Source organism: Strigops habroptila, chromosome 10 (assembly GCF_004027225.2).
Source record: "Strigops habroptila isolate Jane chromosome 10, bStrHab1.2.pri, whole genome shotgun sequence".
Lineage (NCBI taxonomy): Eukaryota > Metazoa > Chordata > Aves > Psittaciformes > Psittacidae > Strigops > Strigops habroptila.
Window position 1 is genome coordinate 11258274 of NC_046359.1, and position 27860 is coordinate 11286133.

The 27860-nt window shown below is 38.8% G+C and overlaps 1 protein-coding gene across 4 annotated transcripts; it reads right to left on the reverse strand.

Moving 5' to 3' along the window:
- Positions 1-390: 390 nt before the first annotated feature.
- On the reverse strand, positions 391-27860 carry RNASET2 (ribonuclease T2). 4 transcript variants are annotated; one of them, XM_030499341.1, is made up of 11 exons: positions 27744-27792; positions 27670-27704; positions 23307-23411; positions 20612-20678; positions 14781-14836; positions 13785-13842; positions 12909-12979; positions 8491-8604; positions 6183-6228; positions 5881-5955; positions 391-3346 (listed from the first exon to the last, which is right to left on the reverse strand). In XM_030499341.1, exons 3-11 carry the CDS (start codon positions 23393-23395, stop codon positions 3155-3157), a joined length of 768 nt encoding a protein of 255 aa, XP_030355201.1. In that variant the 5' UTR covers positions 23396-23411; positions 27670-27704; positions 27744-27792; the 3' UTR covers positions 391-3154. The 4 variants fall into 4 exon arrangements, with proteins under 4 accessions (XP_030355201.1, XP_030355200.1, XP_030355198.1 ...); XM_030499340.1 differs by lacking the exon at positions 27670-27704 and having other exon boundaries at positions 27719-27860; XM_030499338.1 differs by lacking the exons at positions 27670-27704; positions 27744-27792 and adding an exon at positions 27811-27838.

The following is a 27860-nucleotide window of genomic DNA, read 5'->3' on the forward strand; positions in this document are numbered from 1 at the left end:
GAGCAGTCTCCTCTGCTTTTCCCATCTCCTGATCCTGCTGGCAGTGGCAGATCAACTGGCTGCTGGTAGGGAGAGATAAAAGTAGCCTTAAACACAATATACATGGGCATGGGTCATCTGGCTGAAGCTGGGTTCCTGTGCAGCCAAGAGCTGCAGCACAAGCTCAGTGCAGGCCAGGAAGAGAGCAGGAGAGAGAAAAGAACCTGCCCATGGTCTAGGAAGAGGGGCTGTCCTTGGAAAGATGACAGACAACCCATGCTCTAGTGTAAGCCCAAGGGATGCTTATGCATTTTGCATGATAATGCACACATGGACAAAGAGTATAAACAAGCTAGGTCCCTTTGTGGAATTGACTAGTGTTTTAATGCACAGCACAAACACTGCCCCTGCTGGGATTTAGTTCATTTATTTAACGACGCAGAAAAGAATATAGCCCTTATGTTCCCCAGGCTATGCTGAATCTTCAAGGCTGATAGATTTTTATTTTGCTTAAGGAAGTGAGTGACACTTTTCAGAACTGAAGCGATTTTTAAGGCTCCCAATATACTTTTGTTTACCTCTTGTATTTAAATTGTGTTAATCCAAGTCTTGAAATTATATAAATTCTGATGGAAAGCAATTTCCAAGGCAAGTAACTGGCTGTAAGCCATTGCTAAAAAGAACATAAAGGACTGGACATGACCCTTGGTCTGTCATCTGCTCTCCTGCATCTCCCACATCCACATCTCTTAAATATATCACTTAAAACCTTATAGTGCCTTTTTCTCTGCATAAAAATCAGTCAGTAGATTTTAAATTACATTTGTATCTTCCTTGAAGTTAGGCACTTGGGATTGTCAAAATCCAAGCAATGGTAGTCACATATAGTGTTTTATTGCTACTACTAATAAATAAACCATGGCAAATTAAAATATTTAATGTGTAATAACATTGGCATAGCAAAAAAAATGTGGGAATGGCTTTATTAAGGCAAATACAGTACCTCAGGTACGTCCCTTTAAGCAGGACTTCAGAATCTTGAGAGATTATTTTTAGCCAGTCTTAACACTCATCAGTCATCTTTTACTCAGTTGCACACTGTTTAGCATGCTGCTGGCTTCGCTCTCTCCCTTTCTTTCTCATTTCAGATTATGCTAGTTTCTCCTCAGTGTTTTAAAACTTATCAGCTCCCTCACATTTCTTGCATTTGAAAATAAAGTTATCTGTCTACTTTGCGGCAGAGGCTGAACTTTTCTGACTCTTGTCTGAACCCACTACTGACAATTTGGCAAGGGTCAGTTTTGAGCCTCACACTGTGAAGGCTGTTAGTGTCTGTGTCACTTCATTGTAAGGTACATATTTGCAGCTGTTGGCTTTGCTTAAATTAATGCATTCTCTTGAACTGTAGAGAACTCATACCGTTTAGCTCCCTAAACACTGTTTGGCATTATAAAAGAAAATACAATTTATACTGAAATGAAAGAAAAAAATCAGGCTATTGATTTGAGCTTTCATTAAGCATATGTTTGTGCAAGAACTAATGCTACCACTGCTTCCAGTAACTAATAATGTTACTACCGAGGCTTCCACATTTGAGCTTTCTTCTAACTGTGAACAGGACCAAGGAATTAAAACAACTGCAGAAAACTAGAAAATTCAACACTCACTCATCTGGCAGTACAGCACACTGCTGTGGATTTAATGGGATTGTTTTTCTACTGCACCTGCTGATCCAAGGTGGCAATATTTATAGTGAGATTTTGAGAAGCCTACTGTTCTATTTAAGGACTGTGTTCATAACCAAACTGATGAATTAAAAGCCCTGAGGAAGATGTTCATGAGATTGTCTGATGGTGGTTACCAAACTCTGTCCTGTTTCCACTTCCGTCACTGCTGATTAGCTTAACAAGCAAGGATTTGGCACCGCGCTCTGAGAGCTTTGAAAGGAAAAAGAACAAAGGACTTCACAAAATGACAAAAACAAACAAACAAAAAATCCAAAACATTAAAAAATAGCACAATTTTGAGGAAAAGATGAGTCTCACTTCTTTAAAAAAACCCAACAACTTATGACATGAAATGTAAACTAATGTTCATTCTAAGTTGTTTGCATTCTATGCAGTCCACCCCAAACCTATGCACCATTTAAGTATTATTTGAAAGAGTTAAGAGAAATTTGTACTTTCTACTGAAATCTTGTGGCATTTACTGTTTCATTTATAAAAAGCTGTTTCTTGGAACAAAGAGATAATGTGACAATCTCATTTGTAAATAAAAGCGCAGGCACTCATATTTGTGTGGTAATGTTAAATGTTCAAATACAACGGAAAATTAATAACAATGTATTTGTAGGGCCTAACATTGTCCTATACTACAAGTAAGTTCTAAGATTGGTTGTTCTTCAAGACTGTATGGAGCTACTATAGCAAAATCATGTAGCAAAATCAAACAAAGAATAGGTAAGGTTACAAATACAGTATTCCTGGGGTCCTTCCAACAGAAGTGCCAAAACCTGGTGAATATTATTTCATTCACTAAGAAGTTATGCAAAAATTATCATCTTTGGTCCACTGTGAACTCTGAGTGAGTAAAGGTTTAATGTGTCTCAGGGGATGCAGCCTCTGATCAGCACTTCTGGAAAGCAAATTTACACAATTTGCACAATTTCTGTCCGGAAAAGGACCCCCAGACAGGTCTCTCAGCTCTTTCTGTTTACAGTATTTTCTTCTCAAAAATTTTTTATCTCATCTGAGAGAGACAAACATCCTTTCAAAACAAAGAATGACTTCATTCCCTGACTCACTGGCAAAAACCAAAAGTGGCTGAAGTGGCAGACTTAACTGCAAGTGAAACTAACAAGTCACAGTTCTCTTTTGAACATTGATTCAAGCCATAAGCAAGCCAAAAAGTCCAAGCAAAGCTGTAAATCAGATTCTGGTCCCATCAATATCAGAGCCAAAATGCAATACTTCAGCCTGTGTAACTGACATTATAATGTGGACCACTCTCCTCTCATGGCAAAGGAAGTGTGTTTTCCAGCAGTAATCTTCACAGTATGCCTGTGATATGGACAGGGCTTTGTAATATTGCTAAGTCAAGACTGCTTCCCAAGGCATAATGTTTTAAGGATTTGGGGTTTGTTACTGTTCAAAAAGTTTTTCAAACTCTTATGGCTTCATTTGTGATCTTGAACTTGTGAAGGATAATATGTTGGGAGAGTATCACTGCAGACAGACAATTCCTCAGTTCCAAGCTTATAGTCAGCCGGCATTGGGTCGGATTCACCCTTCTGTGCTGTGCAGTTTCTCAGCTGCAGTTCTTTGGTGAAGCAGAATTCAATCTGACCAATTGTTTGTGCTTTTTCACCCTAGAAACAGGAAGGATGAGATCAGCTTGATGGAGAGAAGAAATAAATCAATTCTTCAGATATACTGCCTTATCTATAGAATACAGTAGTGCTTATTTGTATATTTGCTACTTGAAAAATGGGAAAGAGACAGGTACCAGAGGCATCAACTTTCAACAGCTTATCATACATATTTGTCTTTAAGGAGCAAGCAGACAAGGAAGCAAATTCCAACAACATAATTCAGTAACAATTTGGGGAATCTGCCTAACTAGTAAGTCTCATTACGAAATGCTGTGACATAGATCATCTTAGCATTTACCAAATCTGCACTATACACAGAAGCTGTCCACCTTAATGACGAACTCTGGCTAAACTCTGAATATTGAAGGGTATGTGTAGCCTGAAAGCCACCTTTCATCAACTCTTTTGTAGGATGAGAATTAAGGCAAAGAAAATTCTCCAAAAAGGAGAAAATAAACTTGGTTCTTTAACAGCTGTTACTGTAAAGAATACAGAAGCAAGCTCTCAAAAGTATCAGAAATGTCATTTTTGGACTACAGGACACTCTAGGAAGGAAAATATCAACCAGGAATAAGGCAAGCAGGCATGGAAGAAGTTTATATGAAAATCCCCCAAAATACTCAGGTGTGACGAAGTGCATGTGGAAAAAAAAATGGTTTTGAAACCACTAAGCAGGACAAAAATATGTGTACAAGACAAAAATTACTATGGTGGGTATTTTTTCGTTGTTGTTGTTGCTGCTTTGGTTTGGTTTTGCAGTTTCTTTTGGTTGTGGCTTTTTTTTTTGCTTGGTTTTGGCTTTTTTTTGTTGTTGGGGATTTTATGTTTGGTTTTGTTTCTTTTCCTCTTGTTGGGTTTGGGGTGTGGTAGTGATTTGATTTTTTTGTTTTAAAAAACTTAAGAACACAGCAAGTGTGTAATGCTTTTTAAACATCAAAGCACCTCCACAACACACTTCAGGCATTGACAAGGCTGGAACTCTGAAAAGGGCTATCTTTCAGTAACTGGAGTGCACATTTTCCTTTCTATTTACCATTAGCTTCAGCTATTAAGCACAGGAGACTCAAGCTGTAAATTACTTTCACATAACTTAAGCAGTATCCCAGTTGTACTAAAAGCAATGGCAGAACTACAGCAGAGCTAGAAACTGGGATTTGTTTTAGCTCTGTATTTCTTCAACATCAAGAGGTGGCTGAGTGTGCAACCCACATTCAAGTCATATTCCTTTGTGGCTTAAAGTAACTTAAAAATACATTTTAAAAATGTAACATAGAATCCTTTTCCATGTGAACAAACATCCGAGTATAAAAACCTCAGAGCACTACTAAAGCAAATGAGCTGACAACACACGAGCTATTAAACTCCAACAGCAACTTTATCTTGGCAAGTTTTCATAAAATTGTTGTCTGCGTATGGGCAATAACTCTGCCAAGTGTTTTGTTGTAAACCACTTTTATCAAGCTGAGATAATAAGGAAGCAATTGTACGAGGGAAAACTATCTTGTGGGTTTGGTTTTTTATTTTCTTTTTCAATAAAAGCAGAGTAACCTAGCTGGAAAAGGAAAGAAACAGTTATGCAGCCTACCCACGTAATTGTTCAGAACACTATTTTGTTCCTTCAAAATCATTTTTAGGTCAGATATGGTGACCTGCATTTTACACTACAGCACACTCTCTCTGCCTACCACATTCCCTACTGCGTCATGATTCACAGTATAATTGTTGGCAAGGAAAAGTAGAAGTTTTAGACACTGTTGGCTCAAACAGAAAGACTATAGTCATCCTGCCTTTTTTGTACGTCTTTAGGTACAGGCTTTTGACAACAGCCTCTGAGACAAGACTCTGAGCTGCTTTATTTCTGAACGATTTTGACCACTGAGTAACAACTTCATGCAGAACCTGAGTGTGGCCCAGTGAAGGGAAGACTGCTGTTGACAGACAGTACCCTTGTCAAGGCCAACAGTGACCAGTTCCATTCAGCTCACTCTTACTGGTTCTAGTAATTTACTATATGGCAATTAAGCTATAGTAGGAGGAGTGCAAAGTACTCAACTACAGCAATACTTCTCGCGTGATGGTTACAGCATTCATGGAAGGGATGCTGGTTCAAATCTTTTAAGACAAAGAGATCTTTAAAACCCAGTGCTCCCAGTTTCTGGGTAAGTATACTAACAGCAAAGTTCCTAGGTAAAGAATGGACACTTCTTGCACTAAAAATATTTCTGCATTAGGAAAAAGCTGTGGCAACAGTAACATAAGATGATATCAGTGGTGCCAGTATGTAAGCAATGTGGTTTCACAAACTCAACTCCAAGAATCAAGCAATAGGTATCTGCAAAGAGCTGTATATACAAGTAACATCCACACCTAAGTTTCACCATGCTGAAGATTTTTCACTCTTTTTGCCTTTGTTTTTTGATAAAAAGTGCTCTTTGAAAAAATAAGTTGTTGGGTTTTGTTTGGTTGCTTTTTTGTTTGTTTTTCAGTTTGGGGGCGTGGCGTTGGGGAGTGTGTGTGTTTGGGGTTTTTACCTCTTCTGGAGGAAGACATTGGATCTTTGGCGTTACACCATAAAATCTTGTAAGAGCTTCCTTTATGGCAGTCATCTGAAAAATTAAAAAGCTTATATAAATTAGTAAGTCACTAGCGCATCTTCTAACAGCTCCTACACTTGTTTAGTTCACAAAAACTTAGATAAAGCACAACATTAAAGAACTATACAATTTTTAAAAGATTACTTATTTTCTATTAATTACTTATTAGTTGAAATTGCTCAACTCCTGCTGAAAAAAAGTATATGCATGTGACTGTTTTATAAAAGATTGCTTCTTACCTCGTAATATGAACTGCTTGGCTTTATTCCAGCTTTCAGGAGACAACTGAAACAAAGATAAAACATTTTTTCCATGGCTCCTGTATGGAAATGTAACTTCATAATCACTAGGTAAACAGATAATCTTAGTGAGAATTTGGCAGGAATTACAGCAATGAGGAGCAAGGGAAGCTCTGCCAGGCCAAGGAAAGGTTCTCCTTTTCTGAAAGGCCACTCCCATCCAACTTAGCAGGGTCAGGAAGAACCCTCTCCTCCACCTTAATCTGAGGAAATGGGAAAGTTGAGTCTTCAGACACAGCTACAGGAAAGGCAGTATTACTGTTATTTGCTGGACCTTCAGAATGCTCCGTTGAGTGCCAAGTAGGACATGCAGTTTAACTGCTTTGTTTCCCCTGCCTTGAGCAATACCCAGGTGCACTGGTCATCAGAGAGGGACAGAGGCAGACCTGTAAGGCTGCTCTAGGCACCCTCATGTTCTAACATAGGACGGGCTTGCTAGAGTGGGAGGTGTATAGCACACTGGGAGAGGGACATGGTGCATGGATCTGGACCAACACCAGGGCAGAAATGTTTCCTAATGAATATGTTTTCTGAAGAGGAAAAGGTTGGTCACATCAGAGAAACAAGGTAACTCTCATGAACCTCAGGCCTGTATATCCCTTCCTTTAAATTACTGAATCTAAAATCTAAATCTTCCTGAGGGAAGTCTGTACTCCCAGGTTGACAAGACTCAGGACACAATAGGTGCCAAGTCTCTAAGTCCCAGCTTCTTCTGTAAGGAGTAGGAATGTTCAGCATCTTGCAGGATTTAGTCCATAACCACTGATAATGCTCAACCCTTCCAGGGTCAGGTTCTGCACAGGGAAGGTTTAACCCAGTTGAGTAAAGGCCTAGCTGTGTGGCATAGTCATTTTACCCTTGATATAAGGAGGCAAATAAAATAGATGATGTTCTGTTATTCTTACAGAAGCCTGCAAGATGTTCTCTTTTTAACAATTTGCTTTTTGGAAACAATCTTTTAATCACTAGCATTATTTTTTTTCATTGAAGTATAAATGAAGTAATGAGAACATTACCAATCTTTATTCTTTCCAGTAAAGATTAAATTAATTATGCTCATTTTTACAATGGAGAATATGCTCTGAGCAATTAATTTCAACATGTTTCAATCTCTATTCTTTTTTGGTGTTACACATGCTGATAGAGCCACATAATAAGTGACTGTGTCATCTGTAAAATGTTTTAGTCACACCATCACAGCTACTTAGACAATTGACTTATCAGACATTATTAACACTATATATGACATGCTCTTAAGCACTGTGTCTAGAAAAGTCTGATTAAGTTTTACAAGATGCCTATAAAAACGGTGGGGGGAGACTTTTTTCCCTTTTTCCTTTGCGCATATGCAAAGTGAATGAGACTTTGTTAGGAGATTGTTCTGTCAGTGTCAGAACATAAACAGCATTTTAGGATTAAAAAAAAAAAAAAAGGTATGTTTCTAGCTACAAAAGAACTTACTTATTTCCTCTCTCAGATAGTCTCATCTTACTGAGAGAGAGAATTCATGCTCAACAAATCCGTGTCAAACATCCTCCTACCCATACCAAGCACTGATCAGGAAAGGACTCCGGCCTCCTGGCATTCACCTGCAGCCAATATGTGTATATACAGTGCTTGGACAAGCCACCACATTCCCATTAAGATTTGCTATCTGGAATGGCCAGTGCTTTGGAACCATGAGGAGGAATCAGCCGCTAGGAAAAAGCAAGAGTGTCACATTGCAGTTATTTGAAAGGATAGCATAGGGCTGCCTGCAGTGGCTGAACACCACCCTTCAGGACACCCTGCCTTGCTGTTAACTCTCAGCCTTTTACCCCAGCTGTTCTAATGATTTTGCCTGCAGCTTGTCCCTTCCTCTGAGCAGAGCACTGTCTTTTCTAAAAACAAACGTTTGGGCTTCAGTATGACTCAGAAGTTTGGGTGTTCCTGTCACCTGATTTAGAAGTTTACTGGTACCATAGCTTTAGGTAGCAACATATAGCCCATACAGCTTCTCAAAACTTACTGGCTCACATTGTCAAAAATGATGCTGCGAAGAATGCTGCTGGCTTACCAGACTCTGAAGTGATCAGAGAAATACTTCTCAGAGTACACAACCCTTCCTCTGAACTCCAGTACTAAAAATAATTTATGCTAATACTCATTTCCCTTCTACCATCAGATATTTAGACTTTTTTTAGGCTAGACTTGAAACTTTTAGAAACTGTTTGAAATAAAATGCAGACCATGGACTTCACTTATGTACCTGTTAAGATCGACATGATGGTAGAGTTCTAAGGCTTTACCAAAGTATTTCTTCTGAGAATTAAGGACCTGAAGCGTGGCTGCACAGGTGCCATGTTTCTCCCACTCATGTTTCCTATAGGAGAAAAGCAAAATTTAAGTTTTAGAAAATATTATTTGCAGGTACATTTGCTGTGCAAGCTACCCAATATACTTAAATCAAGTATCTGAAAGGCTGGATGCTGGAGAGGGACTCTTCATTAGGGACTTTAGTGATAGGACAAGGGGTAACAGGTTTAACCTAAAAAGGGGAAGTTTAGGTTAAATATAAGGAAGAAGTTCTTTACTGTGAGGGTGGTGAGGCACTAGAACGGATTGCCCAAGGAAGTTGCGAATGCTCCATCCCTAGCAGTGTTCAAGGTCAGGTTGGACGGAGTCTCGGGTGGCATGGTTTAGTGCGAGGTGTCCCTGCTCATGGCAGGGGGGTTGGAACTAGATGATCTTAAGGTCCTTCCCAACCCTAACTATTCTATGATTCTAAGTTAGCCCAGTCTGGATGTTTAGTTTTTTTAGCTGTCTCCCTTGAATCAGTTTGCTTTTTAAATAATTAAGTGAAGGAATTTATGAAGTATATCATGCTCTTATGATACAAAGGTCTCCTGACGTATTACAAAGAGATGTTTGGAGGTCAGAACAGTAAGAATTTGCCTAGAAAACATTTCTAAGCATTGTGTAAATTTTTGTGGAGTCTTTGATACTAAACATACTTGCAAAGCACTAAAAATTTTTCAGAACTGAAACTGCAGTTTCATTATTCCACCTTATCCTCGGTGGAATAGTGAAACTGCACAAGCTGCTAAGACGAGACTGTTGCCTCAACTTCTACTTTGGCCTGTGGCAGTATTTTGATAGGCCTGCTCTCAAGTCTTGCTTCTGTTCTACTACCAAGTCTTCTAATACCAAGGAACAGAGTGAAAAAGAAAGCAATTTTTGCTATTCTATGGCAAACTCAAACAGGACCAATAATGAGGCAAAGTGTTGTGCCTGTCTTTTGAAGGCTTTCACGAGTACGTAAGTGTCCTGCTGATTCCAGAAAAAAGGCAGAGATACAGAGCCAAAGATCTCATGGTGCTCAAGAAGCACATTATTGCTAATCTGGAACTGTTATTGGAGTGGTTTTGTCCAGTTCGCACTGACCACAGGTCCCAGGCAGTGGCCCTGTCGGGATGCCAGGTGAAAATACACAGAGCTACCCACAGGCAGTGCCCATGTATCATCAGCTGCAGCAAGCCAAGAATACACCAGGCCGAAGTTTTTTTCATCAGTCCTGTGAGCTTCCAGGATGAACTACTTTATATTCACTACAAACCAATTACTGAAACTTTCAGATGACGCTCTTGACAGTATTACTTAAATCTTGCAGCACAGCCACGTGAAAAAAATATAATGATGCAGATACAGCTAATCCAGACCATTCATTGCAGGCATATGCAATTTCACCTTCACCTCTTCCATTTAAATGCAAACTGAAGCAGTTAGGAAATGAAAGAGCTGTAGGTACCAGGGAATAACATAACATAACTTGTTTAGAAATCAAAAGAATTAATGTCTCAATGTTATTCACCACAACACATCATACTTCACCTAGACCACAATGAGACAAGGTAATTCTACTTGAGTCTCAGCTCACAGCTGGGTGGCATGTAGATACAGAACAAGCTGCCTGCATTCATGAAGGCCACCCATCCTTCTGTACCTCTTGTATCCATGACCTAGGCTGTAGCACAGAGTACACATGCTAGCTGTCGAGAACTTTGCTGAACGTTTTTTCCTTCCTTGTAGGATACCAGTACTTTGGCAGGCATACAGGAGTGGGGCTTACAGCACTAGACTGACTTCCACTATATAAACTGTCCTTCTCCACCATTCTCTCTACGGTGCTGCTAAGAATAAATGTTACACTTACATACCTCAAATCTACAAATGAAGTGTCAGAGGGTTGCAGAAATGCAACATTACAAAATCGGTACAACTCAGCCGTGTGAAAAGGAAGCTAAACCTCAGATTTTGCTTCCTGTTTGTACAAGGACAGAGTTCACCCAAACACATTCATGTGGATGTGACAAAGTCAGGAGCATATAAGGTGGGTCCAAGGATTACAGAAACCACCCAGCTTGACGGCTGGCTTATTACTAGGGTAGGAACAAAGAAGTCTTGTAAAGCACAACTGCAAGTGCTGCCCACAAAATGTAGAAGATTAGGGACACCCAGCTGTCCTATAGGCTAAACACTGATTCCTTCTTCTGTATCATATATACAAACTGATCCTGAAGGGAATTCTCTTGGTAAAGAAATTTTTATTTGGTTAAAAAAAAAAAAAAAAAAAATTACTTACTATAAAAGAGATTGTTTTAGTCAATAAATTTGAGATACAAAGCACACCTAATCCTTTGCCCTGTATTAAGGCATTCTATTGTGTCCAGTTCAAACTCTTGGATGGCAATTGTCACAGCCTGTAAGTTAACAAGGTGAACAGAGATATGCATCTACTTTTACAGAAGTACCTACAGCCATTGTAAAATCACCAGGAAGATTCCTTACCTCCCCTTTTAAGCCAGGGCTACACTTACAGGTAAAGCCAGGAAGAAACACACTACACAATTAAGCAGTCTTGGGAAAACCCTTATGTGATATGCTAAGATATTCAATAGCTATTTTGTTTGTCACTGCTCATGCTTTTTACTCACTTAAGATGCCTTTAGTATACAACAATGAAAATTGTGAATGGTCAGTTTCACTTTCAGATTCTTATTTCTGCTGTACTGGGATTTTTACACTATAGAGTTTGATTTGGGGTTTTTTTCCTGTTAATTTTGAAGTAAATAAAGTATTTTAACTGAAGGAAGGCATATAGTGGGATTTTACTGGCTTTCAGGTGGCTTAAAAGCTTGCATTTACAAAATCTGCAGTTACAGCTGCCAATTACAGTGCACTTGTCACCTTACTGAAAGGGAGTGAACTTCTCTATCAATCAAAATATTAGTTACAGTGTTATAACTTGACTTCTGAATTGCTTCTGTGATATTTCTAATTCTATTCCCAGGTATCAAAATAAGTGCTATTTGCTAATCTTGAACTGAAAGGGAAAAGGTTTTAATTGTACCTGTTCACACCTGCTGCCTACCAAAGTATTTGTGTTAGCAAAATAAAGACTGGTATGCACCTATTTTTCTGAAAACAGGTCAAGGCATGGGAGGTGCTAGATTTTCAACATGTTTTTCTTATTCTAATTCCAGGAACAGATTGAGGTTGCATAAACTTGTGCTATCACAGAAAGAAGTAGTCCTGCTCTCCTGAGCACAGGGCAAGAACAGAGGAGTGGAGAGAGGAAAAAGTGAGACCGTCACTTTTGACAGTTGCAAGTTTAGGTTGTCATAAGACACTCGTGAAACCAGTTTAAGACTGAGGACAAGTGTCTTCTAGTGTCTTCTGTAGAGCAAGGCCAAGACTAAAAGAGATGCACATTCCCTTCAAAGCTCTTCCCTAGTGAGGCAGAGAAGAAACAGTCATCCAATTCAAAGGAAAACTTATGGGCACCTGCAGTTGAGATGGCTTTAAATGCTACTGCCTCTAGCTATGTGCTCTGCTGCTTAGGTGATGTTACAGCTTTCACTGTAGAACTGGAAGAAAGAATTGCATACCCATACATTGGCTGATGTAGCCCATGGTTCGGCAAATTAACTTGAACGGTCATTGATTTTAGTTTAAAATAATGCACTCAAACTAGAGCCTGTGCAAACATGGGGAAGGAAAACAGTTCTGTTGTCAGAAGAGATAAAAATTTCCTTCTCCCTTCCCATGAGCTAAGAAAGTTATCTCTAAATAAATTCCTATATATGATTTTAGGCTACTAGGAACGTAAATAAAAAGGGAGAATTCTATAAAGAAGTAGCTAGGATGATCCAGAGTCCTATTTTTCTATTTCCTTCTCTGTGAGAAAGGCAAAAAGAAAAGGTCTCTCAACGCCAGCAATACAGTGAAGCTAGCTCAGAGGCCTGGAAGCTGCTTTTGCAGCTAGCTGTGACATCCCAGGAGCTACCACTATTCAGATTTAATGTGTCAACAGCAGCTGCTTTTCCTCCCTGCAGGCAAGGGGAGGAAGTACATTCTTTCTTTTTCACCAAGTTTCATTTCTCTAAAACCCCTGCCATAGCCTTCTTTTCAACAGCTGCATTTTGCAGGTGCTCCAACAAGAAAACACATTTATTTTGTAAAGGGACTGACAAGACACACTGCTTTAAATGGCCTCCTGGACACTGCTTCTCATGCACAACATCTCACCTGAAGAATTACTAACTCAGATGGATTTTTTTTTTTTTTTAATAAAATAATATCCAAAATACTTTTTAAGTAGTGCGTTTGGGTTTTTTTTGTACTCACCAGAACTGGGTGCGATTCAGAGACGAATGAAGCACATCAGGCCAAGAGTGTCTCATGTCTGATAAAAGATCCTAAAACCATCGCAATTAATAAAGGCACCTACAGAGCTGAAAAGCTATTTCTTACACAATCTACATACACTGACACATTTTTTTAGAACTGACGTCTCATTTTTTAACATCCAAAACTGAAACATTTACTTGCAAAAAAAGGAAAGGTCTTTTCCCACAATATTCTGAAAATGCTGTTGCTTGGAGGTAACAAGTAGGTACAACTATCTAAATATCTGAATGTACTAACACACTGCCCCAATGTAAGATTTTCCTTCAACTACCCCTGCAGCAGTTGTTCAGCCATACAGCTTTACACATTTGTCAGCATAAGCCTCCTATCCCCATTTACAAAACATTTCAATGAAACATGGATTATTTTTCTTAATTAAAAAAGAATGCACTGGTAGAAAACACACAGAAAACTGTCATCTGTACTCTTTTATTTAATGTGTTCTGGCTTTGCAGTAGAAAATGGAAGAGAGAACACTGACTGACTGTAACCACTTTTTCACAGGTACTTTTTGCCACTGCACATCCACCTTCTATGTTCTCTAGATTTTTTTAAGGAGGATGTAGCGGAATGAGTCAAACTGTGTATCTACAAAATAAAGTAGGAACAGCTGCTAATGATCACAAGCACTGTAACTTCAAGCAGTAGCAGAAGTACCTAATAAATTTGTCCTTAATGAGTCCCTAAAAGAACATACCTCTCAGCAAACATTAAAAATTATACACTGTAAGCTACAGATTTTGCATACAGGATGTGCAAAAGTAATTGCGCTCAACTCTGCTTGGTGTGACTGTTTTTGTTTTAAATAAATACCTTAATCTCGTTGACATTGAAATGCCACGTCCTGTTACACTCTTCAGTTTTGTCAGGCCTAGGGAAGCAAAATAAAAGTGAGAAAAGATGTCTCCCAACTCACTAATAGTAACTAGCAGCATTCTATTCTATATCATTAGCCTAAATTTTAAATATGCAGGTTTATAGATAAAGATTTTATTTAGAAATGCAAGTATCCCATCAGCATCTACAGTGGTTTAGAAGTAAAAATTCAAGCCATTAATTATGGCCAAAACATTTCCCATGCAGAAGCTTTTCATTAGGCGCTTGAGTCCCTCTCACTCTGTGTTGAAGTCATATAGGGGGAGTAAATTATACGGAAGGGTCTTGCACATGATGTCGCTAATGACAATGACCTCCTCCAAGCACTGCACCAAATGATGATTCTGCAAGTATCACCAACACACTCACTGGAAACCTAGACATAATGTTGCTCACCTTTCCAGGATGCATAGCTTAAACTCCTGTACTGAATTTTTAACTGTATTTCTTAGGAAAACCTTTGAATTGCTGTCACTGGCACCAATCCCAGTGAGCTGATTCCTTTGAAGCAAATTAGTTTTGCCTATACTTTTGCAATGTTTGTGCTGAGTTAAGATACTTAAAGCCACAAGCAGTCACAAGACATTAACGAATTCTGTGTACTCATGGAAGCAGGGGGGAAGGGAAACTTCCCTTTCTGTTTGAGAATACTACTGATCTTGCAAGGAGATGTACAAATAAAATGTTCATGTGGCAAGAGGATTTCTGGAGCTCAGCAAGTCATGAGATACAAAAGTGTATTTCAGTTCTGTATCAAACCATAACGTTTTGATTTCTAACAAAATGCAGGCTTTTGTTTCAAGGAATCATAAAAGCAGATAGATTAAGCCCTCAAAAATAAATAAATAAAAATGTAAAAAAGCACTCAACATCCAGGTACAAAACTTGATTTTCCCTTTCCAGGATGAAATGAAAACACTTTTATGATCATACCACAGCCCATGGATTGTCCAGTACTCTGGAGGGTGTTCACAATCATTAGCACTCATCTGTGGAAAACAAAAACACGTAGTATTTGTTGCTTGTGACCAATAGCTTAGAGGAAAATATAAAACCTCTTCCACTGGTGGTCCAAGGCTCTAGTGAAACATGAGAATTGTTGCTTGCCCAAGTCAGGAACTGGTGAACCAGTTACTTGACGCTGTCATGGACTGTGCCACTTAGCAGAGACCAGCTGGCATTAAAGTTTTTAAGCAGATCAAGTGAATGCCAGGGGGCATCCTGAACACACAGTGTAAAATGAAGACAAAGGACAGGTTCTGAAGTAATAGAAAGTAGCCTGATAAATGCTAAATGTATGGAGCTACATCTGCATGTATCATATTCCAGGTGGTAGCTCTCTGTGTTTTTCTCATAATCGGATTTTTTCAAGGAGTGCAGAACCATTAAAATAAAAAACATCAAAATAAACTATAATATTAGACAAGCACACAACCACCTTTAGCATCCAGTAGTTTGTTATATTAAAAGGAAAAATACAAAGAAGAGATAAAATAGGTTGCTTCTTCCAAATAAAATAGTTAGAATATAATTTGTAAATATTTTGACTTGAGGGACAATGAAATGGAGAGAAGAGGAAAGATTATACACATCCCTACAAAAATAAAAAGGCCCCAGCCAAAACTTTTGATAATGCAGGAGAAACAGTCTACACATTAATTATTGTTTAGAGCAGAGTACATACTCCTGAACAAAACAAAACAAATTCATATTCACACATCACAATTATTTTCCCTAATTATTGTAATGGTTGGACTCGATGACCTTAAAGGTCCTTTCATTTTTTATTTTTTTTTTTTTTTTGTAAACACTATTCATGATTAAGTAACGACCTTCTCAGATTTAATTCCCTATAGCTTTTCTTTTTGGCTCTACATCCTGCCTTAATTATGCCACAATACCTTTTATGTGATGCCAGAGCAAGAGTAGAGTGTAGAGAAGAGCAGAGAAGCCTGTAATCTCACTAATTGCCTTCCACATGCCACAAGCCAGCGGCAGCTAAACTGTGAGCTCTGCAAGACTTTCTTGTTCTGCGCCCATTTCCTTCCTCTCCTTTCTTGTCATCAGTAACAGAAGCAATTAAACGCAGCAACAGCTTTTTTTTTTCCTGAAAGGAGTATTTTTCAACAAACACACACTGCAAGTGCTTCAACAATATTGCTCCTGTCACGGCACAAGCTTTGTGGAGCTGAAAGAGCTCAGCTATCTAGCCCAAAATACAGCCAATTAATACCAGAAGCTAAGGCATCATCCCCTGAAAAAAAACCCCAACCAACCAACAGCTAACCAGCTTGCTCAAGCAAGGTGATAACAAGAACAGTGCAATTGTGCTCCTTATCCAACCTTTAACCGCAGGTCTCAGACATGCTAAAGGAAAGCCCGAAGTATTTTAAATTTGGAAACAGTTCTCCCCTATCACAGCACTAACCTTATTAGCAGTTTCTTCTACACATTTCATCTGGCTCTTAGTGTTACACTGTGTGCTGGCAGAACTGTGAGATCAATGTAATGTACAGTGCATTAGTTCACAGTTCGCATGCTTTTCCAGCTTCATTCATCCTCCTTTTTAATTCTAGCCACAGCATTTTTCTATTGTTCATTTTAAATCAATACCATGAAATCAACAAATGCCAGTTTGAGAAGCTGGGTACCCCTGCTGCTTCTGCAAAAACACTTCTTGTCAGCCTTCCCGTTTATCATATACCGATCGCTGAAGGATTAATTCAACCTCAGGCAACCACCAACTTCAAATAGTTACAAATGTGTATTTTCAAGTAGACACTGGACAGCAGAAAGCCTTCTATATCTAGATTAATTTGAAAAAGGAACATTGCTTTCTCCTGGTTTAAAGCAATCTGATAATCAAGCAAACACAAATTAACCATACATGACATGTAACACCAAGAAAAGTGCCAGTGAGCCTCTACTGCACCCACCGAGCTGAAAGGGAGCGCTGAAGAGAGATTAGCATATTTGTAACAGCAAGACACAGGACAAATAGTGGCTGCCAGAATTGTGGAGGATGCTTTCACCACCAAAATGAAGTGAAACACCATCAAACTATTATAGAATTGTTACCTGTAGGGCTGCCCAAGTTACAAATCCCTTGGTACAGCAGCTGGTACATAGGAGAGGGTAGTGCTACTGGATCACATTCGGATACCCGAAGTTTAAATAAAAAATCAGCTTCTGGGAAGTGAAATATTTAATCCTGCTCTCCTTTTCCACCACCCTGTTTAAGAGGGCCATCTCTTTAATTAAGATCAATTTTAAGTGTTATTTTGGAATGAAACATCACAACTGCTATGAAAAATTCTTGCTTTTGAAACTGCGGAGAGAGTTCACCTCCTCAATTTCTCTCCCCAGACAGTGTGTAATTATTCCCCTTCCTCCTTCCCCCACCCCCTGGGGTAAAACTAATCAATGAATGAACCAAATCTATAAGGTTGGCGAAAAAACTTGGGAGGAGGGAAATAAAACAAATTTACTTCTTGTTGAACACCTCCCCAGCATGAGCTGGTAAGCTAAAACCTTTCATGTGTTTATCCTTATAGATGATAAAGACCCAGAAAAAAATCTAAACCAGATCTTGTTCACAGAGACATGTGAGATATAGATTAAGAGTTCTCTTACAAGTTACATAGACATTTACAAAAAAAACTTTACTTTGTTCCAAAATAGCATATGTGAAAAGCTGGACTCATTTTGACACACCTGGCTTAATACACAAATTAAGAAATAAAGGTATCCCTTTACTTAAGGAACTTTATGACCTAATGCTAGATATGACTACTTCTATTTAAAAAATAACAAGAAAAAGGTGTTTCTGTTCTTCCTTTGCTGTAAAATTATTGACAAAGACTGAACTTAGAAAAATTTTTTATCTCATGTTCTTCAAAAAAAAAAAAGTTTTATTTGCTACTTAACACTACATTCAAACTTGAATTCAGGCTGTTCTGTTCACCAACCTATTCTGTTGCCTTTTCTTTGATCCTTTCATTTGATCAGCACATACATGCAGTAAAAGGCAGATGACAGCAGCATTTAGTACCCATTTCTTGATCATCCTTCCCATTCTCAACCCAGGAGGAAATGAATAGCCTACAAACTTGCACTGGATTTTCCCCATTTCACAAGGAAATGCCCACAGAAGATTTTTCTCTTTTTGCAATCTCCAAGATGCAAAAGCTGCAATATTTCCCTTCTTAAATTCCTGAATTAAATATTTTCACAGCTCCATAAAAAGGGAGTGGAAAAGTCCCTCTTCTTGCCCCTGAGTTGCTCGTATTTTCACCTAGCAGCACTAACATTAATTTGTGACCAGAAAGTTGAAGTGTGACATGAATTAGTCACATGAAGTTCAATAAATTGCACCACAGGCACAATTTATTACGGGAACATTAAATTCATAACCACTTAGGTCAGCTTGAAAATTTGGTTTGGATATCTCTGTTGAAGACATAGTCACTTTAGGTCAATTATATGATACTGGAATTTCTAATCACACGATGAGGAAGAATCTCTCTCTCTCCTTCACCCTTTCACTGCACTAGTCTGTAATTAAATCCTGAGGTTATTGTGGCTTCCATGATACTCACTATTTTATTTTAATAGGTTAGTTTAGAAGATACGATTACAAAACACTTTTCAGTTTAATTGTGCTGGTCACAGTATTAAAAAGCAGCAGGTGTACTCAGTTTAAAGCATAGGAAGACCTGGCAGATGTGTATTCTCAAATTTCAGTTGTGCCACTTAAGAAAGGCCTTTCAGCTCTTCAGAAGCCTGAAAAACTTGTTGAGATAGATATGCGAAACAGCTAGGAATTAAAGGTAGGTCATCCACATACCTATCAAGAACACAGTATGTAGTGAAGTAGTCTAATTAGTACTTGCACAAAGTAGTGTCTCAAGGTCTTTCACATAAATGATACGAGTTCTGTAGTTTCCTTCATCCAGCTATTCTTCCTTTTAACATCATGTCAACAGTTTTAAATTGAAGAATGACATAAAAAAATATTCCCTCTCTGAAATAACATAGGAATCATATACAAATACACTGAACATGAAGAATAATCTGTGTACTTAAGAAAAAGCCCACAGCTGAATTTAGGAACCTCCCTTACACTAATGTTGGCAAAAAGAAAGCTGTTATGGGAGTACAGTTGAGATTCTATTTCTCCATATGACTCAGTGATGGGAAACTGGGCAAAAAGTCACTTAATATGATTTTAACCTTTTCTTCACTTCTTCGAAATGCTTCTGTCTACCTCTTACTATAGAAGATCATAAGGAATTAGCAAAGCATAAAAGAGCCTACATTTTCTGATGCTTCATGTCTTAAATTATTCATTACAATTTCACTGGAAGGTTATAAAGGTTAGTTGTTGATTTACCAATGGCACTACCCTGGAATTCAGAGTACCAGCCAGCATAAATATACAGTGGGAAAAATGCTTGGTAGGGGTTTTTTGTTTGGTCGGTTTGGGGTTTTTTTTTTTTTCCTTTGTTGTTTTGGGTTTTTTTTATTATTACTATTCATGTAAGCAAGGGTTTGCACTGCTACAGACTCTGAATGCCCACTCATGCCAGGCACTACAAACTCCCGAACACCAACATCCCTGCTTGAAGTCAGTAAGTGATATTTACTCAGCAGAAATCACACAAACTGTAGCAAATCTGCCCTTACTCCCCCTCAAAAACAGGCAAACAAACAAATAACAGAACAGTGGCCACTCCTTGGCATCAGTTAGTCATGCACATATGACGTTTGTTACTGATACTTCCCTCTACATTTAACTAATGTTAAATACATCTAGCTTTCCTCAGGAACTTAGGCAGCATGTGAGTTTTGTTGCTACTGCTTTTATACATATTGCCAGAAACAGGAATTAGAGAAATAAAAAAGTACCTGAAGTACAAAAAATTAAGACTCCAATATCGTAATAAATAAACCTAAGTCTCCCAGAATTGGGACCTTTTGGGCTCCAGAGATTTTGGCCTGAAACTGAAGCTTCTCTATTATCCACAGGGTTCTTCATCCGTGTGTCAGTAGACCTGATCACATCTTGAACTTTTAAGTACAGCATATTTTTAACTTAGCTGTGTGAAGAGAGGCCTTCGCATATTTCCACCAGAGGAAAAATGTTCCACTTAACAGATGGCAGTAGGTATTTAATAGCAAAAGGGCCATATGTAGTATACCTTTTAGCTGTGCTTCTGATAGACATACATTGGAAGGTTAAGTTCATTTTTGGTTCCCATACCCGGAAACACAGAAATGCTCAGACACCGCTGCATAACTGCTTTATACCTCTTTTTTCTGACTGAGTCTGTATTTGGTGACTTATCATTAAAATGCTGAAGCCAACATTATAAAGTTAAAACTTGTTGTGCAGCAGACAGTTCAAGTATGGTCTTCAGTCAGACAAGGCAGGCAAGTCTTCCTACAGAGTCTGGTGAAAATCTAGGATTAAGTTTACAATTAACAAAACATTACAAAATATGTTACAATTAAGGCTTAGTGTACAGTATGTCCTACATTGACTATTGTATCTCCATCACTCCACAATCCTGTCTTGTTTATTGCTACTCTGGAATGCAGGGGAAGTAGCAAAACGTGCACCAAGATCAGTAAAGCCTTTATAAAGATACAAGGGCATAATCAAGATTAAATGCTTGATAAGCTTTGTCCACTGTGTTTTCAAACATTGATTGTCCAAGGCTACCTTTGTCAGGATAAAAGAGAACAAAACACAGAAATCTCACCTTACATACAGTCACTGGCCAATGATGAACAAGATACAGCTTCTTCCAGGTATGAGGGTGGTTGTCGCTAGAGAAAGACAGACAATCTATTTTTCCTCAAGCATTTTAAGAAAAGCAACACCAGCAGCACAATGCTCACTAGTATAACACATTGATTTTAGAGCTGGTTGTTGCCTATAACTTCTATTGCAATATTTGAAGACTCCAAAGCAGGACAAAACTAACAAATCACACAGAAACAACACACTTGGAAACCTGCTGATACCCCCTCATTGCTAAAAAAATTCTATTCCTGGCATCCTATTTCCATATGCTTTCCATTCCTTAAATATGGAATAAACATGTTATTCTGTTTTATATTTAGGAGAGTGCTTACTGGCAAGCTTTTATAACAACAATTAAAAAAAAAAAAAAGTCTTTGTTTAGAATGCTAAGAATCATCTAATTCTTATTGATGGGTATATTAGCTGAGAAGACAGTATACAACATTCTTAGAACTGTAACTACTCTTCTGAAAGACTACAAACGACCATAAGCAACGTAGCTGACACTGCAGGAGATGCAATCTGACCCTGCAAGTAGCTCCAATCTTTTAGAATTAACCCAAACAAACAAAAAGCCCAAACAAAGCCAGAATAAAAAGTAAAAAACATATCTAAAAAATGCTGACTTTATCATTTCATGGACATTTAATTGTAACACTACATTTTCAAAATGCTTAATACAAATTAAGTGATTTTTAAATTAAAAATAAATGAATTTTATTCAATAAATAATCAAACTGTGACACACTCTTAAGGTTACCTAAGGAAGAACTGAAGAAGGAATACCTCATATTTTACAAAAGCACTTGTGTTTCAAAGCCTTTTACAATAGAGAGACCTGTAACTCACAGAGGCACCAGTACTATCTTATTCCTATACAGAGGGAGGAAAAAAAAAAAAAAGCTTAAAAATTTTGTTCGAAAAGTGTTGGAAGCCTATGTCTTTGCCAGTTCTACAGAGACATTTTCCAACAGTTTTAAGCAGACATATTAGAAGTAGATACAAAACCTGCTGCTTCAGACTACAGCAGACATAAATAGCTATTAAGCAACCACACTGAGCGATTAAATAGAACAGCAAGTGGGAAAACTAACAAAAACAGAACTCTAAATTATTTTTCCATCTGACAGCACTGTGTGCAGTTCTGTAAAAATAAATTTATATTCTCTGGAAGTTATTAGATACACGTCCTTCATTAACATTTGCCAGAGATTATATATAAATAAACAAATGAGATAGCTAATTCCTCTCAACCTGAGGAAGTAGGGATGTTCCCACGTTTCATCACTTCTCATTTTTTTCCTCTAGTTTTGCTAGTTTGCAATAGCCACATTTTCTCTTAAGCATTCACATGTATCTGTGGTTTCTAAATAATTTAGCAGAATAGCTCTGGAACAAATCAGGCATAGCCACAATGAAAATTATTAACACTTCCAACTGCTGCTGTGGAAATCTGAATAGAAGAAGAATAATTCCCCAATACTGTAGAGCAGTTAAATTTCCTTGCTTTAAAAAAGCAAAAAACAAACCCCAAAAAAACCAAACAACAAACACACAAAAAAACCCTCCAAAACCCCAAACATCTTCCATCTGTATTTGAAATAGCAGCTGAGCTTCCGCAATGAGAATCATGCCAAAACAAGTTCTCCTAGAACACTTTCTAGCTAAGGATAGGTGAGAAAATTTTGGTTATTAAATAGAGCAAGTTTTAGACACTTAAGCTCATAACTGGTATCCAAGGAAGGCCTTGGATTTAATACCTATCCAGCTTCAGGGATACCTCCCCTCTTTTTGACCCGTTATCCTGCTCTGTGCAGTTCAGCACTGTGCTTCCGCTGCCAAGATGGCCAAGCCACTGCGCAAGTGCTGGAGATTCAGGAAACCTCAGCACAGTGCCTAAGCTACCAACCAACTGCAATGTAGCCATTATATGAAGTTCAGCACTGAACTGCACACCCTTAACCACAATTAAGGTTAAGGGTGCCAAAGCATTGAAAGGAAGGAGGAAGGTTTATTTCCTAATAGAATGCAATAGAAATTTGGGCTTTTACCACAGAAGGGTGTCATCTGGGGCATGGGTCCCCATGGCCCATTGGTATTCAAGCTCAGATTTCGCCAAGTGCAACAACCACCAAAAGGCTGCCTGGCACTGTAAAAGCCTCAGATGGGATGCTGTATGAAAAGGAATGTAAAATCATTGCAATCAAGAAAATAGAAAGGGGAGGGAGGAGAGATTAAAAAAAGTATATAATGTAACAGTTGGTAAAATTCATGCCATAGGGATGGTTCTGGTTTTTTGTTATAGGTCACAAAATTGTTCCTGATTTTTGGCGTTGCTATATCACAAGTCTAAATGATTCATTTAAAGCAGGACTGCAAAGGTCTTAAGTGCAATGAATGACTTTTAAGTTTCTTTCCTTTTTTCACGCTGACACATTAATAAATGTAAAGCTTTTCTCAGGCATGACCCCCACTCCTCCAGTTAATGCAGATGCCTCATTTTACCAGTCACCTAAGGGCGGAATAACACATCAAAAACAGCACGTAATAAAATAATAAAATAATAAAAATTCCACTCATTAGAAGTTAAACTGCTTTATTCTGCACTTAAGTAAAAACTGTCAGAGATTCTAATTTAAAGCATAACTTACCTTTGAGTGAATTTATCTGAAGTACACCAACCACATAATGCCATAGAAAACCAACCCAGAACCCAACAGCGCAGCTTTGCAGGCTTCATTTTGTTAATCAAATAGCTGAAAAAAGGAGTTAAAAGAAGAAACATGTTACTTATCCAATGCACTAAATTACAAGTGTTGAAATGCAAAAACCCACAACTATCTCAGAAACAGCACGCAGTACCAACACTAGAGTAGATTTACAACCATGTGTAAAATGAGGGTCTCTTTCAAGTCTCTGCCCAATTCCCCAGCTTGTATGCCAATTTTTCTAATCTAATGGAATCAACGATAAGATCATGGTTTCCTTTTTTTCTTTACTTCCACACAGTCCCAACAGACCCACTTTTCAATAAATAGATACATAAACCTTCTATGCAACCATACTTTATGTAATGCAAGACTACTTGTGGTCAGCTCAAATGCCCCAAATGATTCATTTTGAACTTTGAACTTAACACTTAATATTCATGTTGGCTTGACCAAGGCTGGTATTAGACACTCGCTGGAAGTCAAGTATGATGTCCAAGGATGAAATTCTCTCTAAATATCAGTCAACTACTAAACTGATGTGAAAAAAAAAAAAAAAAAGGTACTGCTAAAACCAGATTAGTTTCTGTTCTTGTTATAAACCTGAAAGTCTCTACAAAACCATGCACAACCTGCCTACGGCCTCATGATCTTTAGAAATCAGGGGAGGAAAAAACCCCACCAAATCAGCTTCATTTTCACCAACAGGATGACTTTCACTCGGCACAGGTCAAAAAACCCCAGCTGCCTCCTGTGCCCACCAGCCTTTTCACAGCATTTGAAGTGCTACTTCCTAGATGTCCTAAACAGATGTACATGTGTGTATTTACATATAATTATTAATGCTTTATCGAACCTACTTTCCAACTTTCTCATCTTGAGAACCCTAAAAATATAGCACTATAAGACACTGTGTGTAACCTGTCTACCCCTTCTAAGGCCATTCACTACACAAGTCATATCCTTTTCTCTATGAAGGTTTTAAAATTAATTCTTTTTTGTAGCAGTCAAGGAAAGCCCACTCTGACACCAATAAAGACATTGCTGATTCAGCCATTAAAGCTAACTTTAGGAAATTCAGTGTAATTCTGATCCACAGCTCATTAAAACAAAAGTCCATTCCCCCCACCATTACTGTGGGGCTCTGGACCCAGCTTGCAGATCTTCCCCAAAACACTACCCTGCAGATCAGACCTGATCTGCAAGGGAGGCAGCCTCCCAGCTTGCAAAATGTGCCAAGATTTCAAAACCACTGCTTGGGCAACAACTGTAGCAGTTAACCAGCTAGGTTTATCACAAGGTTTTGGTAAACTATGAAGAAACTACAGCCATTAAGACAGCAGTCTATTTCATATGTTAATGTCTCTCTAATTCATGATGGGTATATTACCAAGATAAAAGGCTTGGCCTAATAGAAGGTATTACTGGATAAATATTAGTTGGCAACTGTTAATTTTCTGATTTAGGTTGTTAAAAAAGGCTTAAGAGATTTGCACTCACCAGGCAATATGAGCACCTAAAAAAAAAAAAAAAAAAAACAAAATTAAATTTGGAGTGTGCTACTTGTGTACAAAAGTAATCAATAATGTAGAACTAATGTTTTTCAAAAGCTACCTAAAGCAAGATGCACACCTTGTATTACAGAAATTGATATATTCACAAAATGTACACAAAATAGCAAATAAGTAATTAACTGCTGGGTATCCAATTTCCCCAAGAGTTTGGCATTTAAAGTGATCTCAAGTCTCATCACTTGAACAGCAGGAATTGACGACGTGGGTTTCAGCCTTATAGACCTGTTTATGATTTCACCTACTGTCATTTTCAACTGATAACCAAGCAAGACTATTTTTCTGCATGATAAACTATCTACCCAAGATAAAACATTGAGAGACGTAAGAAGTCTTTATGTAATACTCTGCCCTACCTATAAAGAGCACATTTCTTAGGAGAGCAGAAAGTACCACTTGAAAGACAATGTCACATACCATCACCAAAAAAGACTGCACTGTACAAGGGTGTGAAAAAAAACATCTTAAGGAAGTAGATTATGGAAGAAAAATAAGCCAGCGAGCATTATGGCATTTCTTTTGCAAACTGTTATGACTTAAGTTGGCAAGCACAAAGAAGTATTTTTTTTCCACCCAGTAACTAAACTGTGAAAAAGCATAAAGGCAATTATCTCTCTTCCTTGCTGAACTCTTGCACGAGATCCAATCCAGACTAGGCACAGAGTGGGGCTTAAAAAAATGCTGCTCTCAGAACAGTGGAATGTATTGATTTATTACATATTGCCCTGCACTCTGAAACCAGAACATACGGACAACTGTGACAGTAAGCAGATCTGAAAGCTCCCGATCTGTAACTTTTACATAACAAATCACATTTTTTTCCACTGATAAACAACACACAAATTCTAAGGCTTTTGCCTGGAAGATAATATTGCAGCTATCATGACACTATCATGATTTACTCAAGCTGACTTTGTTTTCCGTTGTGACATTGATGGTGGGAGGTGAAGTGTGCCAATCTCATCTGAAAAGCATCCACATTATGCACATTTGAAAAAATACAAATTAAAATCCAAATTAAAACTGTATTAACAACTAAGATGTACGAAGCACATCCGATTTTAATAAAAATTGCTTGTTTACTAAAAATTACACTGGATTGCTAATTCCACAAATACAAGAAAGAAGAGATTAACAGGTTTTATACCAGTTCTACTCTATTAAGAGGAAACGGGGATTTCAGATTATGAAAGTTGGTTATAAAAAAAGTCATAATGTCCCAAAAGACTTCATAACAAAGAGAACACTTCAAAATGAAACATGCACACATACATAAAATCATTATTTGAAACTAGGCTATCAACACATTTTCACTAGAGGTAAAATTCCAAATTAATAGCTTTGGGATGACTCTTGGTTTACTTTATCTGGACATGAACGCACAATGCTTGTGAGACTTTTAGTAACCAAGGCAGCACAAGGTCACTCTCAGCTATGTCAGCATTGTTCAATGTTGGTATAAAAATTACCTGCCCAGGTTTATCAAGGTATCAAGGACTAGAACTTGCAATAAACAGTGATGCAATCTTTCTTGAACGCATTTACTATCGTTTGAATTCTAATAAACCATCTTGAGGGGACTGCTGACATGGCACCTGCTTCTTTTGGACACTAGCAATTAGTTACCTGCACTTTATTCCCTGCAGAAGGGGCTGCAGGAGAGCACTTAAGCATTAGCGAGCGAACTCCCATGGCATACACGCAGTTAAGTGTCCCGAGATAAGAATCAGGACACCTAGCCTGGCATCTAAAACCACAAGAAGCACCCAAGGTTTTGGCATGATCTCAAACAAGGCAGCACACACTACCTCCGAAACAAGAGTTTGACAGCCAGGTCACAAAACAGAATGCCAGAAACATTCATTTAATTTATAACAACGCTCTGACCTCCAGCAACTTTTACCTCCACAGCCCACTCCCAGCTAACCATGCGTCCCAAGCCGGAGTGCTCGCCTAATTAACTACAAAAAGTGCTTTATAAAGATTTTTCAGGTGCAACACTCACACCCCCTGACGCAGCGAGCTTTTCAGCAGACTCTTCTCACTACTTCTTTCACAAAGCACAGTTCAAAGCAGAACTTGTGCCGCAGGAGTTTGAGGGTGAGCTTGGCAGGAGCTCGGTGCTGTGTTTAGCCCTTCCGCTGCCTTCCTGGGGAAGCCTTGCGAAGGCAGCACCTTGCTTTTCTCACACACAAACACGCTGCTCTACTTCTAGCACAGTGTTTTAACTTACTGACAATATAACGCTCTTGCGCCAACTAAACAATCATCCAATTTTATTACTAAGGTGTTTTCATAAACTGGAAAGAATGCAAAGCAGCAGAGAACCCAAAACAGGATGCTTGCAAGTGACAGAAGGATGCCAAAGCTAGTGACACGTATACAAAGCTACGAACAGTTTTCCCAACGCTGGGAAATACTGCGATTTCTTTGGCTGACTTTCGACCTGCTTAACAGGGAATTTAAGGTATAAGAAATGAAACCTATAGGACTCGAGCCCTACCAGCCCTGCAAATCCCACCTTGCCTCTTACAAGTCAGTGATCTCACTAGGAGGCAGCAGGCAGAAAAGCTCACACAGACACCCCGCGGGGGGCCGAGCGCTCCCCGCCTCCTGCCTGGCCGCTGCCAGCGCGGCGCAGCCACACGCGAGGCAGGAAATGGGACGAGAGAGCCGCGGGGACGCTGGAACAGAGAGGCTTTCGAGTCCGACCTGCCCCGGACCCCAGTCCTCACCTGAGCTCCCGCCGCTTGGCCCTGCCAGGACCCGCCGGCCCGCGTTTACCTTCCCCCCGCTCGCCCGCAGGAGTTCCCCCGCGGCCCAGGCCTCTCTCCAGAGCCCGGCGCAGCACCGCGCACGAAGACGTTCGGGCTTCCCTCACACAACCCCAGCCCCGAAGCAGGCTGCGGGCGGGAAGGAGGCTGGG